General features: G+C 38.9%; 6 protein-coding genes across 6 annotated transcripts; 5 read left to right on the plus strand and 1 right to left on the minus strand.

The window, feature by feature from the left end:
- The first annotated feature begins 3,942 nt into the window (after positions 1-3,942).
- On the plus strand, positions 3,943-5,979 carry SJAG_04831 (hypothetical protein). The gene has a single exon (XM_002175869.2). The coding sequence runs from the start codon at positions 4,381-4,383 to the stop codon at positions 5,623-5,625; it is 1,245 nt and encodes a 414-aa protein (XP_002175905.1). The 5' UTR covers positions 3,943-4,380; the 3' UTR covers positions 5,626-5,979.
- Positions 5,980-6,697: 718 nt separating this feature from the next.
- Positions 6,698-7,915, plus strand: SJAG_04830 (NiCoT heavy metal ion transporter Nic1; the record flags this gene model as incomplete). Its single annotated transcript, XM_002175868.1, has 1 exon — positions 6,698-7,915. The coding sequence occupies one exon, from the start codon at positions 6,698-6,700 to the stop codon at positions 7,913-7,915; it is 1,218 nt and encodes a 405-aa protein (XP_002175904.1).
- A 582-nt stretch (positions 7,916-8,497) lies between these two features.
- SJAG_04829 (membrane transporter) lies at positions 8,498-9,967 on the plus strand (the record flags this gene model as incomplete). The annotated part of the gene is made up of 1 exon (XM_002175867.1): positions 8,498-9,967. The coding sequence occupies one exon, from the start codon at positions 8,498-8,500 to the stop codon at positions 9,965-9,967; it is 1,470 nt and encodes a 489-aa protein (XP_002175903.1).
- Positions 9,968-10,631: 664 nt separating this feature from the next.
- SJAG_04828 (membrane transporter) lies at positions 10,632-12,065 on the plus strand (the record flags this gene model as incomplete). The annotated part of the gene is made up of 1 exon (XM_002175866.1): positions 10,632-12,065. One exon carries the CDS (start codon positions 10,632-10,634, stop codon positions 12,063-12,065), a length of 1,434 nt encoding a protein of 477 aa, XP_002175902.1.
- A 230-nt stretch (positions 12,066-12,295) lies between these two features.
- Positions 12,296-13,522, plus strand: SJAG_04827 (alanine racemase; the record flags this gene model as incomplete). The annotated part of the gene is made up of 1 exon (XM_002175865.1): positions 12,296-13,522. The coding sequence occupies one exon, from the start codon at positions 12,296-12,298 to the stop codon at positions 13,520-13,522; it is 1,227 nt and encodes a 408-aa protein (XP_002175901.1).
- Positions 12,466-14,575, minus strand: SJAG_06514 (endoplasmic reticulum membrane protein). Its single transcript, XM_011050762.1, has 2 exons — positions 13,764-14,575; positions 12,466-13,714 (listed from the first exon to the last, which is right to left on the minus strand). The coding sequence occupies exons 1-2, from the start codon at positions 14,136-14,138 to the stop codon at positions 13,544-13,546; spliced, it is 546 nt and encodes a 181-aa protein (XP_011049064.1). The 5' UTR covers positions 14,139-14,575; the 3' UTR covers positions 12,466-13,543.
- Positions 14,576-14,582: the final 7 nt, after the last annotated feature.

A 14,582-nucleotide genomic window follows, 5' to 3' on the forward strand; every position in this document is an offset into this window, starting at 1 on the left:
CGTCTTCCCTCAAATCACCGAGAAAAGTAACACACAGTGTTGAGATTACTTTAGTACCTTTTCGGATCGCCACATGATTTCTGTCGTCCATTAAAACTGTGTATAGTTATGGAGTTCCGTTCCCGTAATGGATGCTGGATAATACACGAATTAGAATTTAAGCTAGTCCTTCTAATGAAAGAATGGTCAGCATGATCCTCCCGGTTATTAATGCTGATTCATTAAAGATAAAACTGGGTTGTGCAGTGCTCTCTAAAGATAACTTACTCAACACCTTTAATTTTGCATGCCATAATGACTAGTTCCAAAACAGCATACAAGTAACACGGGTATCAAACTGACCTGCTTTCAATTACAGAGCTTTGTTTCTTGAGATGCTCAGTTATGTTTTCCGTCTAGTCTAATCAGTTATTACTTTTACGCTTTATTGTGAAAGCAGAGCGTTGTAATCCTCTAATTTCTTAGGCGGGTTTTTCACAGAAGAGGATTAAATCTTTCTCGAAGACGAACTTCGCATTTAACCAAAGTGCTTCTGCGAATATTACTTTGGATCAACTATCCCATCTTCAATACTTTGAGGAGTAGGTATCAATTTCTCAGAGTAAAAGGGGCATATAATTATATCTAACGAGTTTAATTGAACAGGAATGATAAGTACGACACACGGAACACGTTTAAAGAAAAAGTTCATATCAGAAAGTAATGCAAATACGTCCGCTGGTCAATTAAGTCGACAGTTTTGTGTTCCTAACGTTTTGCTTAAGCTATAATTGAACTATTTGTTGGTTTAAGGCAATCGAATAATGAAGACGGAAACTTTTCAATCTTTACTGAGCCCTAAACTACTAACAAAAGCCCTCGTTTTCATTTTAAAAAAAAACAGTGGGTAGATTACTGTGAGAAATAACACAGCACCTATTGTGATGATTTCTCAAAGATCAGAAAGATGAGTTGAATCATTCAATATAACGGAGACGGCATCAAGTCTGTGACATGTGCGGGAAAAGGATTCCAAGTGAGATGTGTATTTTCAATATGGAATAACATGTCGATGAACAAAACAATTTGGTGGTCATCTCTCACGTGAATGTTTTTTTGACAATTGTTAGAAAATTCATTGAAAGGTAAATATGAAATTTCTATTCGTCATTTGACTCCAGATTGTCATTGTTGGGTTAAGTCCAAGTGAGTCATTCATTATTCTCAATGAAAACGCTTTGTTATTGATCTCATAGATAATTGCCGTACGATTTTTCCTTACATCATGTATTACACGGTGTTTATCATACTAACCTTTCTATCTAAAATCGAGAGAATACAATTTTCACCGACACCACTCATTAATTTTTAAGCAGGCGTACTTATTAAATCACAGCACTATATTCGAGTTAAGTTTCCATGTGTGGAGGCTCTACGGAACTTTCGTTGATGCACAAAATGGGCACGGTTAGCAGTGAACATTTTACACGCAACGATGGTGGTTGTGAGTTATTAAGATGTGGCTTTTTAATCATAAACGGTGTGTTTAATTGTGAGTAGATGTATTGAACGTTGAAAAATGAAAGTACATACCTTGGTGACATTTATAGTGAAAATAATTGCGTTGAAACACTTTCCATGCAAAAGTTTTGACGCCCTGCCTTATTGATTAATTAAATAAACTTATAGGAAAGCACAAACAAATTCAATGAGGACTTAATGGCTGTAAACTGTGCTTATGAAAGAAATATTGTAATTACGGGATTGCGAAGTCCAGATATCAGCATCTTAATAGTAACAATAAGTTGAATAATTTTTGACCATCGTTTTTGTCCAATTAAGAGTACCCCGCAACTTCTTAAGACAAAATGAGTGTATATATAGGGTAAATATCACTTAAAAATATCTTGAATCAAGTCCTTTAAGATTTATAGACTGAAACAATTATTTTCTCCAAACACGAATATTAGGGTGCTTTTTTCCATAGATTAAATTGGCGCCATGTTTATTTGCTGTAAACGTTGGTTTTCACAATTGTATTGAGTACAAATCAAAATGGAATTCAATTTATAAACGTTCGCTGAATTTAATGGAAATAATTCCCTGCATCCTCCTGCAAGACTTTTATTAAAATAAACGGAATAGCCTTGCGTTTTTTAGCGCTTTTATCGTTATTTGTGTAAGTCTCACCGGAAATAAATTTAAGAGAATACTTCTTGCGCTCATCCTGAATCTAACAATGGAGATAACAGAAAAATACACTTCGTCAACACAGTTAGTAATTAAATAACGGCATACTGGCAACCCATATAGTCATTTTACAGTAACGAACATTAGTCAGCTTCTGTGTAAATATATTACAGAAAGCTTGACTCGACCTTACGTATGAGGCTAATGCGAAGCTTTACTGAGCAGTATATCGTCCAAAATAAACGTACTAAGTTTATGCAAAAGTATTCCCAAACGGATCTGCTTATGTTGAGTGAAATATTAACCTTCGTAACCTTTTAATAAATAGTAAATTCATGCCCAAAGTAAGGCCTTTGGTCATACATATCTTAAAACCACGACGTAGACTTTCTAGTTGTGATTTTTTTTAAATTATTTAGGGATATTTATGACTATTATATAATTAACGAAATAATATAGCATAGAACTGTTATTTGTATTAATTTTTTAGACAACTTTTTAAAGAAATCAGTAAAAAATTAACTAATAAACATTCTACCAATTGGTTTCGTGAGTTTTTCTTTTATTATCGACACTTTTTTCATTCATCAGATGGACTATACAGCATTCTTGAAGCTTCAATTAATCACATTCACATTATTAATAATAAAATAATTTCATCAACGTAGAAAAATGTGCACAAAAGGCAATTGAATATAATTCGGGTTGAGAATCGACATAAACAAACCCGATCACCGTCATTGACCATAGCGACTCAATTGTCCCGACACAAAGCAAAACTACCGATTATATGACAAAAGCTTTATTAAATACAGTATCAAGAGTGACCCTTAACTACCCTATCCTCAAAGCATTAATTACCGGTGCAAACAGTATTATAGATAAAAGGTTGCTGCTATGAACTTTACCAATTGGTCCAACGCCAGAGGAGTGCTTCTCATCGCATTTTCACAATCTCGTCAAAACCCTTTCGCCACTTGCAGTCTTGTCAATTTATTGCCGAGGATTTTGACGTCATTTTCGGCTTAACATGGAAACGTTTTATAAGCTTAATCAGCTCGGTTTACTTTATCGAAAAACCAAGCGAAGTCAAGAATGCAATTAGTATCGGCATTGCAAACAATTGTGCCGTATTTGACAGAAACCACGGAAAAAAACAGCGTATATTTTGCCCACCAATAGTCAAGATCCTTACTGTTCGTCGGCACTTCCGTTTAGGGTTGTTGTGTTGTGCGGGGGGGGGCAAACATTTCCTCCGCCCCGAAATAGAGAATAAGCGAATTATTCTTGAAAGAGCTCAATTATTTCTGTCAAAATATGGAAGCTCTTCTCATCACAATATTTCCTTTCCTTAAAACGAAGAATCTTCATCTCCCATATGTGACTTTGTCAAAAACCAGTGTAGAGTAAAGAAAACTTTTTCCGTCGCAGCCTCCTTTGCCTCTCGTCTGATGACTTCTAACTTTGTACGGTGATCCCTAGGGGCTTCCGGAATAAACAATCAAGGCGTGGCTCGGTTGTGGCACCTCCTTTGTGACCCCGTTTTCTTCACTCGTTTATCCTTTGCTGACCAATAAGAGTACTAGACTTGAATTAGCGTCGCCTACTCGTCGCAACTTTTGTTTAAAGGATGATACGCCAAAGAATGGTGCTTGTCATTGGCACGTAGTAACCTCGGCTTTACACAGGCTCACACTTTTTAACCAATAGCATACGACGGCTCAGTGGAGAAATGACATCATTCCCCCACACAAAAGGAGAGCAATGCCCACAGACCCTGCGAGGAAGTCTTTTGCCTTTTACGTATTCAAAGGTAGCGAAAGGTCTTTGTTGTTGCAACAGGAAGCATTCGGTGTACGTAGCGCAGCTGCACTGCTTCAGAAACGCATTGAATTATTGGCTGCTTTCGATTCTTTTTTTGGACTCTAAATTCTCAACGTTGTATATATCGCACCGTTATTAAACCTGCATCAATAGTCGCACGGGGCCAATTCTCAAGAATATCGGGGAATTTTAGACAATCCATCTATCAAGGAGTTTGGTTTTGAACTGCATTTGTTTTCAAGTCTCTCTGTTACGAACTTTTTTGAAGCATTTTTATTTTATTTTTTCTTTTACAACAAAGTGAGCATTAGACTTTTACTCACTAGCTTGTAAAGAAATTTTGAGACTATTTTTGTAAGCACTGCGCCAAGTTTTTCTGAGTGTCCAATGCCCCAGACTGTCGCAAGCACGGCTGCTTCTCAGCCCGCTGCCCCTCAACTTCCTTCGTATGGAGAAGCGCTTCAGGGACAACCTTGCTTGCAGCCAGTCCAAATTCAGCAATCACTCTCACCAGACAGTTGCGACATCCAGTCCTCGAGACCAAATCTTAGAAGATTTAGAAGCAATCAGGAACAATACTTTCTTGGTGACGACTTTGTTCAAGATCTTCCTGCTAGACTTCGCTCGAATTCTGCCTCGTCAATGTCGTCGCGTTCAACCACAGGGTCTAATCGTTTAAACTCGTCATTAAATGGCAATTGTGCGACCCGGACTTCCACTAATAAAAGCAATCGCGGCGAGAAGTATGAGTACCAACGTGGACGCTCAAATTCTCAGACTTCGGCCATTTCATCGCGGTCAATGTCTGACGATGTGTACATGCCACCCGTGCAGACGTCTCTCAGCAATCTGTCCATCCAGTACGGGGAGACTCCACCCTTATATCACACTGTCATTGGGAATAACAATCAGGGCTTAAAGATGATTACTAAACTCCCCCGGGTTCGGGATAACTCAAAAATACCTTCACAGTTTTATCGGAAAGCGCCAAGGTGGACAGGTGCTGCTTTTCCTTCAACTCCAATTGTCGTGTATTCCCGTTCAAAATATTTAGCTGATGGTTTCGCATCCAAACTTCTTTTGCCAATTACTAAAGAACGAGACGTTACGTTGGAAGATTGGGGCCGTTTTTTTCACGAGATACGTAGCGCTGGACACTATACTGCTGGTGAGATCACAATCCCAGTTGTGTTGACGATGACGGTTGGTGTTAGCGCATTGCTATTTAGTGGGCCTATGTTTCGCAGTATGAAAAAGAAGAAGAACGCTAATATTTTACAAATTGTCGAATTATGGAATCGCGCCTTCTTTTTACAGCGAGGGATGCTTGTGTCTCTGTGTCGTGATACAAAATCATTGAACGATATTGAGGGTTGTGACAAAAGTCGTAGCATCGACTCAACTGAATCGCTAGCGGATTCCGCAAACAGAGTTTCTTCCGTCAAAAAAACAACCCCCGTTTCAAGCGACGGAAAGAACTCTAGTCGCATGCGCTTTTTCCGTCGCCTGAAAATAAAAAATAACGATTCCCCCGAAGAAGCAGAACGCAAGCGCCGTGAAAAGAAATTAAGAAAGGAAAATCAAAATTGCTGCTATAAGTTGACTATAGAAGGAGTTCCAAGCTCCCGCTAAGGCACTTACGTTTTCGTTTCTTTGCCTCCCATCTCCTCTCCTTAAAAGCTCTCTTTTTACACATGAAAGTTCTACTCACTTGTGTTCTTTAATATTGTTCTGTCATGATTCTTTTTTATATCCTTCTGGATTCTGTTTGTTTGTTTGTTTGTTTGCTTGAACCGGTCTAGCTAAGCATTGTTTTACTTCTCTTCTTTTTTGTGTACGTTATAACGATCTTTAGGGGTGAACCTCTTCCTCATGCAATGTCTCTTATGTCAATAACCCCATCAGTCCTGGTATGATAAATGCCTCATTAAGTAGAGCTATCGCTTGCTATATCAGGTAATTTTGTCTTGTTTTATTTTTAGTGAATAATTAGTTTTAAAATTAACAACAATACACATGGTCATGTAAAAGTCGGGCTTAATGGCCGTACATGCAGTTGGGTGGCTAACTTTGTTGTTTGATTATACGCTAAGTGCGTATAAGAGTGTTGGAATTCTGGATAGAAACGAATCACGAGTTCTCTATACATTTTTACACAGCCAATCTGGTTCTACGTTCTTTATTACATAAATAGATAGTTTTAACAACACATGAGCGCCACAATCAGACAGTCTAGTGATCATTTATTTCAATCTTGTTACATACTTGAATTCCAAAAAATCGGGTTTTTCAGTAACTAAATCGCCAAAAGTACATTCGCTCGGTCACACGTCATAACACATAAAGCGATAGCGCTCTTATAACTTAAATTCTTTTCACAATTAAAATTTTCATTGATAAAGATGTGTTCTGTTCTATCAACCCGCCCTCGCTTACTTAGCTGTGAAGTTTTAGTTATTCTCGGGGATTCTCATGCTTCGTCGTTTCCTATAAATAACAACAGCGAAACTTGCGCAAACAAATGCCCATCCAACCAGCATGTTCATGATATAAAAAAAGCTCGCTTTACCATAGTTTATCCTTCAATCGCACGAATAGATAAATGGCAAGTACTATTGATAATAAAATTTAGAACAGATATAAAATCATTGTCACCGTGATGTGTACCGCTTTTTTTCAATAGTTTAGGGTTCATTGTAAACAAATGCACCCTTCAGAATGTGGTCAGTCTCGTCGTGTCTTTTCTAGTTTGTTTCATTCTAGTGTTCACGCTTATGAAAAGATTCCTCTCCTATGCAAGGTTCCACGGAAAGTTTCGATACCCATTGTGTGTCTTGTAATTTGGAATATTGCTGCCTGGATTGTTGTATCTGTAATTTTGGCTACTACTAGTTCTCGTTTGTTCGCATCAATTATTCTTGCCTGGACGTATGGGCTTCGACATGCACTTGATGCCGATCACATTACGGCTATTGACAACCTTACAAGGCGGTTACTTGGATCGGAGAAGCCGTTGTCTACTGTCGGTACATGGTTCAGTTTAGGACATTCAACCGTTGTCACAATTACTTGTTTAGTGGTTGCCATCACGGCCAGTAAGTTTGCTGATAAATGGGACAACTTTGAAAAAGTTGGCGGCGTTATAGGAACGTCTGTAAGTATGGCCTTCCTATTTTTGCTGGCCATTGGCAATTCAGTGTTATTGGTTCGATTGTACATACGTTTACGGCGGTATTGCCGGACCGGCGTTGAATCGGACCATGGTGCTTCTGGTTTCTGGATGCAGCATCTTTCCAAGGTGTTTCAACTTGTCGATCGTCCTTGGAAAATCTACATTCTAGGTTTTGTGTTCGGTTTGGGATTCGATACAAGTTCGGAAATTGCACTTCTTGGAATTGCTAGTTTACAAGCAATTTCTGGTGTTTCCATATGGCTAATCCTGCTGTTTCCACTTATATTCTTGTCTGGTATGTGTCTCGTTGATACTATCGATGGCGCTCTCATGTACTACGCGTATTCTTCGTCAGTGTCCGCTAAGAACGGATATTTCACCCGCTGCTACTACTCTTTCGTTCTAACAGTAATATCTGTAATTGCCGCTTACACAATTGGTGTCATTCAAATGCTTTCCCTAATTGAAAATGTTGGCGATAAGCATGGTTCCTTTTGGGACCTGCTCGATAGTGTAAGTGGCCATTATGAAATTGTTGGCGCAAGCATTTGCGGCTTGTTTGTATTGGGTGGCTTATTGAGCATTTGTCTTCATGACTGGATAAAGAACAAATACGTCCGTTTTGATGTTCACCCAAGTGACGTGGAAGCATCGATTCCGTCAGGCAGCAACGGTACCGACAAAAAGAAAAATGAAAACAGTACTATCATTGATGTTGAGGAAACGACTTACCAAGCGATTTCAAATTAACAACAATACTACGTTTAATGGTTCGCACAAATTTCCTTTAGTAAATTTACTAATAACCCAAGTTTGCAGAATATAGTTATTACGATGCGAATATTGAGCAGGACAGAGAATGAACCACTTTGTACATAAATTCATTCTTCTTTTTCATTTTAAATTTCTGTTCATATTATTTGTTCTCATCCCGCACGTTATCTTTCACTGATATGCTAAACTAAACAGACTGGATTTTTGTTATATCGGGATATTTCACACACGAAAACGATTTACGCAATAAGAGTAGCAGTCCAGAAGAATTGTTCACGTTACATTACATCTCGATCGGTTAACCGAAAAGTGATGTCTGAAAAATTTTCGACTATTTTTTTGGGTGGACACGACCATCCGCAACTCATAAAGAACATATATTGTTTGCAACTTAGAAAAGTGACCGAAGGTGAAAAGGTACTTTCTAAGTGGTCGTCTTCTTCAGTACATAACTGAAGCTTTACCGGGTGAAGGTCTTTTTTGGCGTTGTTCAATTGTGCATATCATTTCGATAATTCTCAATCAAAGAAAAATTAGGGTTTAGTCTACAACTATTACATGCATTCGAGTACCTCTAGTAGCCCGGTCCCGTCATTTACGGGTGAATTTGATGTTCCACATAATGAAAATGGACAACGTATCCTAAAGTCCAAGCAGTATCAAGGCTCTGACTCGGTGTTCTTCAAGATTGAGCTTAATGACCTTGATAAAAAGAAAAATGATTCAGTAAAAGAACTAATTACTGTGGATCCTAGCGAGTATGAAGATGTTTTGCCTCCGAAGCGTAGTATCGCTTTGATGTTTTTTAACAGCTTTCTGTCTGACGTTTCTTTTACTATTGTTATTCCGGTTTCCGCTGAATATACAAGAGAACTTGGAGGCTCAAACTCTTTTTCTGGTTTGGTTGTTGGTATTCCCACTTTAATTTCCCTTATAATGTTATATCCCATGCTTGTGTTTGCCAATCCAAAATTTACTAATGGTTACACACTCTACAAAAGACCAATGATTTGCTCGTGCATTACAAACTTAATCGGTCATGTCTGCTATGCTTTGGCGTACCAGGCTAACTTTCTGTACCTTATTCTTATTGGCCGTATGTTTAACGGCATCGCTTTCACCATGTTTTTGTATCATAAAAAATATGCAACTGACAAACTTCTTGTTGGGTACAAGCGACGTACTTTTCTTTCTGGTTTCAATATCCTTGCACAAACTCTTGGTATGATGATTGGTCCCTCCCTCGGTGGTTTTCTTGCAAAGCATGCACAAAACAGCAAAAGTCGTATTTGGAGCCAGTACACCGCTGGCACGTGGGTAATGTTTTGTATCTGGTGCTTGTATTCCTTATGTCTGTGTACTCTTTTCAAAGAAGTCACCTCTTCGAATGCGACTATTCCACCCTCAATCGTTTCTGAAGATAGCAGTCAAACCAATCCGTTAACCGTTAAGCAAAAAATTCTTCTTGCTTATATGTGGTACTCCGCTTTTATCTCTTATTTCATCATTTCATCCTACCAAGCGAGTATTCCCATTTACACCGAGAAGTTCTTCAACTATTCTGCGTTCCAGTCGGGCAACTTCCTTGCCCTTTCTGCCTTAATTATTGCTCCTTTCATTTTTTTGGGTTCAGTATTATCGCGTTGGATCGAGGATCGTCAAATTATGTTGCTTGGTTTTGTGCTTGGTTTTGCAGCTCTCCTTGTGGATCTTATCCTTGAAGCTGGAAAACATAACCCAGTGCAAACTTATTTCATTATGTATACAATTGCTTTCTACGGTTTTAGCTTGGGTTCGGCTCCCCTTATTTCCCTTTTATCCAAAGAGCTTCAGCCAAAGTACCATGTAACTGCAAGTATTGTCGTACAAGTTGGTGTATCTTTAGCGAACACAGTCGGTTCTATCATGGGTGGCTCATTATGGTCTATTACTCCCGTCGGTCTAGAAGCTATGGACCTGGGTATGACTGTTGTGGCACTCATTATTTTGGCCTTCGTTTGGAAGTACATTAAGCAAAAGCTTCGTTGATTCCTTCTTGTCTTATTTTTTACTTATTTCAACAATCACTCCCCCTCTCATGGCTTTAGATATTCGCTATTAGAATAAAAACTTTTCAACAGGTTTTCAAACATATTCACTAATTTCCATTTACAAGTTTAACATATAGCAGGAGGTAGTAGCGTGTGTATTCAAATTCATGACTCGCTCTACTAGTGCATCGTATGGTCAGGCAAGGTCAGGTCACTTGATATGAAGCTCTCTCGTGTCAGACGTCGTATTATTTGAGGCAGCACATCCGCTGCAAACTGACGATACTGATACTATCCTTTGTTTTTTGTGGTTTCTTTATGAAATCTTACAATTAAGTTGTCAGGCATTACTGTAGGTTTCATTCTATTTTTGTCATTAATACTATTGTAAGAAATATTCTTGTAAATTATCTTTCGCTTTGAATTTACGGGTAGAAGTAGTGTTTTGAGTATCACTACTTCATTGGATTCCCTGCTTCTCGGAATCCCGTACCGCCGCCAAACCGACCTCTTTGTCTTGCTTGCTCAAGTATCAGTATGGCTTGCAGATTTGGATCTAACAGATCAATTGTGATCAAATACGGATGAGATACCGATCGGCTTTTAGTTTTTCACAAAAACTTGTATAAAGAGTTTTAATTTTAGAGGGGTTTTTAACAAATATGGTTGTAAACTTAGAAGATTCCTTGGCAGGGGCTCAAAATGCATTGGAATTGTCAGATGTGAAAAAGAAAGAAGTGCACACATTCATTGTGAGCCGACCACACAGTACAGTCTCTCGAAGGTCTACAAGTACTCAACAGCACTCCTCAGTGACGCCGGAAAACGAGAAGCTACTTCCTCCTTTAAAAAATGTTTCGCTGATTATATTGAATAATTTTCTGTCATGTGCATCCTTTACTGTTGTCATTCCCATTTCCGCCGAGTATTCACGTCATTTGGGTGGTACTTCATCTTTTTCTGGTATTATTATTGGTATGCCAACAATTGTGGCCCTTGCTCTGCTTTATCCAATGTTGAGATTTTCAATTGCCAAAAACGGGCGCATGATTTATAAGCGGCCTATTCTTATATGCGCTGTTGGAAACATCCTTGGTCATGTTTTATACTCTTTAGCTGACTATGTAAATTGGCTGTACCTTATTCTTGTCAGCCGCCTGTTCTTCGGGGTTGCATGTACGATGTTTTTGTACCACAAACGGTACGTGACCGACAAAACACTCGTGAGTCCGCGATATCGTACGCCCTTGGCAACTTGTAATACACTGGCTCAAACTCTGGGAATGGCGGTCGGCCCATTTCTCGGAGGTTTAATGAGCAAAGCTGCTTCACATTCTAACAACCGTGTATGGGATAAGTTCACTTCTGGAAATTGGATCATGGCTATAGTTTGGACTATTTACTTTATCAGTTCGATCTTCTTATTCAGGGACGATTTGGAAACGATCCCTTCTGATCCTGTTGTCGAAGGATCCATTATTTCAGATTCTGATCAAACCTCTCAACGATTAACAAAAAGCGGTTATGTTATGATGTTTGTAGTCAGCTGGATTACATTTGTGTCTATTTTCACTCTGGAAGTGTATGTCGCAAGTATTCCTGTGTATACGAATGAACTTTATAATTATTCCACTTTTCAGGCTGGAAACTTCCTTGCTCTTGGTTTTCTTATTATTTCACCTCTTGTTTTGCTCATGACGTTTCTTTCCCGCTATTTCCAAGATCGTATAATTTCCATCGTCGGCCTACTAATTCTTCTCTTTGGCCTCATTCTTCATTTCATCATTCATCAGTGCAAATGCGAATATCTCCAGCCTTACTTTGTTGTGTGTCTAATTATTTTATTTAGTGGCAGTATTGTTAGCTCGCCATCTGTATCTGTTCTTACGAAGCAACTTCCTCCTAGGTACCATGTCAAGGGAAATGTTGCTGTACAAATTGCAATTTCCTTTTCTGATACATTAGGTGCATTTTTTGGAGGTGCCATATCCGCGGTAAAATTCTTACCAACCTTCCTTGTTTGCACTTTCGCCAATGCTTTGGGGGTGTTCTTCCTTTTGTGCATATGGAGTTCTATAAAACAAAAAGTAACTTAACTTTGAATTAAAAAGATTCTCGGTTGTAGCTTTTCAAATTAAAGTACTCTTGTATCGCTTTTTGCTTGTTAACTACATTCATAGTTGGGTGCGCGATGACGGATGAGATCTAGTACTTCTTGCTTATCAGCTTCCGCCGATTCCATGCCGATAGACCGTAAATTTGGCTGGTGTTTGGCAAAGATATAAGGCAAGGAATTACTGGTAAAGTTTTTAAATATATTCAAATAATGGATTTGGACAAATTTGGTTCAAAATTCTATGTCTCACCCTCCAAGGATGCATTGAAGAAGAAGTATGTAGGAATATCAATTTACGAAATTCCTACACCGGCATTTGTTGTAGATCAGAAGGTTGTGAAGAACAACTGTGACGAAATGCTAAAAAGCATTGAGGCAACAGGCGCACTGTTTCGTCCTCATGTGAAAACTCATAAATGCATTGAAGCTATGGATTTACAGTTGCAGGGAAGGGTTAATGCTGTCGTTGTATCTACTATACGCGAAGCCATTGCCGTTGTTGCGTCTGGCAAAGTAGATGACATATTATACGGTTTACCAGTTTGTCGATCTCGGCTTGAGGAACTTTATGAACTATCAAAAAATGTAAAGTCCGTACGGTTGCTCATCGACAATCTTGCGCACATTGATATTTTGAAGCAGTTTGCTCAAAAACACTCAATTAAGAGGCCATTTTCCGTGTTTATTAAAATTGACATGGGAACATCTCGTGCAGGATTGCAAGTTGGCTCCCCGGAATTGCAAGATTTGATTGATACAACCTTGAACGCTTCTGGCATAATTAACTTATTCGGGTTTTATTGTCACGCAGGGCACTCGTATGGTGCAAGCAGTATTGAAGAAGCGAGAAACTATCTTCTCGATGAAATCAGGGCAGCCAACGTTGCTGCTGAATATGTGCATAAAAAAAACAGATCGACTCCTCTGGTTCTTTCAGTTGGTGCTACACCAACAGCCCATGCAACGAAGGCGTGGATAGCTGATAGTGTCCCGAAGTTGTACGGAAGACTGGAAATTCATACAGGTAATTACGCTTTTTGTGATTTACAACAAGCAGCGACGGGATGTGTTTCCGTTTCCAATATCGCTTGTTCAGTGATGGCAGAAGTAATCAGCACGTACCCCAACCGCAAAGGCGCACCAGGCGAGGCACTCGTAAATGCCGGTGTGATATCTTTGTCCCGAGAAAATGGCAGAATCCCAGGGTTTGGAAATGTGATTACGGAAGGCCTCGAGAACTGGTATGTCGATAGGTTGAGTCAAGAGCACGGAATTTTACGGAGCTCAAATTCGAAAGATGTTCTGCCTCGTATAGGTCAACTCGTACGGATTGTGCCCCAACATGCGTGTATCACAGCAAACGCTTTCACGTGGTATTTTGTAACAGATGGTGGGGACATTATCACAGATATCTGGGTACCTTGGAGAGGATGGTAATAATCTTCTATAACTCCTAGTTTACTGTACCTTCTTCTCCTCCAAAGGTAAATCCGCCGTAGACCAAGTATAAACTACTTTCCGTTGAACTGGCTTAGGAGGCTTCTGAGGTGAAGATTGTAAGTAGCGCACATACAGAAAGACGTCAGCAACGAGAACAACAAAAGCACTTATTCCGGAGAGTGCAACCCGCTATAAGGTCAGACAATATTAATGATGACTTAAACATATAAACAATTACCTTCTCATTTGAATAAGATGAAGCACATTTCCAAACGGCAGTGGCTGTTCCAAGTACTGTAAATAGTATGTTGATGATGGCACTCACTTGGTTTTTCAATAATCTTTTTTGTCGGGCGTCGTCGGAAGGAACTGGCAAAATATCGTGTATAGCGATATCATTGTTCACGGTGTTCGCATCGTCAATTTTTTTTATTTTATCTTCTCCCTTTGCATTTGATTGCATCACTAGGCGCATGCCTACAATCCAATCTGCAAGATTAATATCCTTCCGCTTTAAGACGAATGACTTTAACTTTTCCGTTAATAGAGATCCCTCAATTGGTGCAAAGTATTGTAAGTCTTTCTGCTGAGTTTCTGTCAATTCATATAACATTGCACTGTGATTAAAAGTTTACTGAAAGCTCAAATGTTTTCGAAAGTTTTTACAATTAGAAGGCGATAGTTGATAAATACTTAAAATATCCAAGAACCAAAAAAGTAAAGAAAACAAAAATTCAAGTAAGTATAGAATAATATGACAGGCTTAGATCAAATTCCGAGAAGTGATAACTACAAAAAATCAGAATCTTCGTCTAAACGGATATGTTAGAAAATGAAACCATCATACCCTTAAGGGCTCACGCTGTGGTAGCAAGTATTCCTTTATGTTACTAACCACAAATATTTAAATGAAAACTGGCGTTTTACTACTACACGTTCGGAATTTAACTTTCACCACATCATCCACAACTCGACATATTCACATAGTTGAACAGCGATTCACCAACGTTTTCTCATACTGGTGCGCAGCTCTAGATCTCTCATTCATCACGTTACC

This window comes from Schizosaccharomyces japonicus (assembly GCF_000149845.2).
Source record: "Schizosaccharomyces japonicus yFS275 unplaced genomic scaffold supercont5.3, whole genome shotgun sequence".
In the NCBI taxonomy this organism is placed as follows: Eukaryota; Fungi; Ascomycota; class Schizosaccharomycetes; order Schizosaccharomycetales; family Schizosaccharomycetaceae; genus Schizosaccharomyces; species Schizosaccharomyces japonicus.

Excerpts from the sequence above, each read along its gene's own strand:
- SJAG_06514 (XM_011050762.1), bottom strand. The coding sequence starts at position 14,138 with ATGTTATATGAATTGACAGAAACTCAGCAGAAAGACTTACAATACTTT. Across the intron at positions 13,715-13,763 it reads CATCTTATTCAAATGAGAAG|CGGGTTGCACTCTCCGGAAT; the intron begins GTAATTGTTTAT and ends CTGACCTTATAG.
- SJAG_04831 (XM_002175869.2), top strand. The coding sequence starts at position 4,381 with ATGCCCCAGACTGTCGCAAGCACGGCTGCTTCTCAGCCCGCTGCCCCT.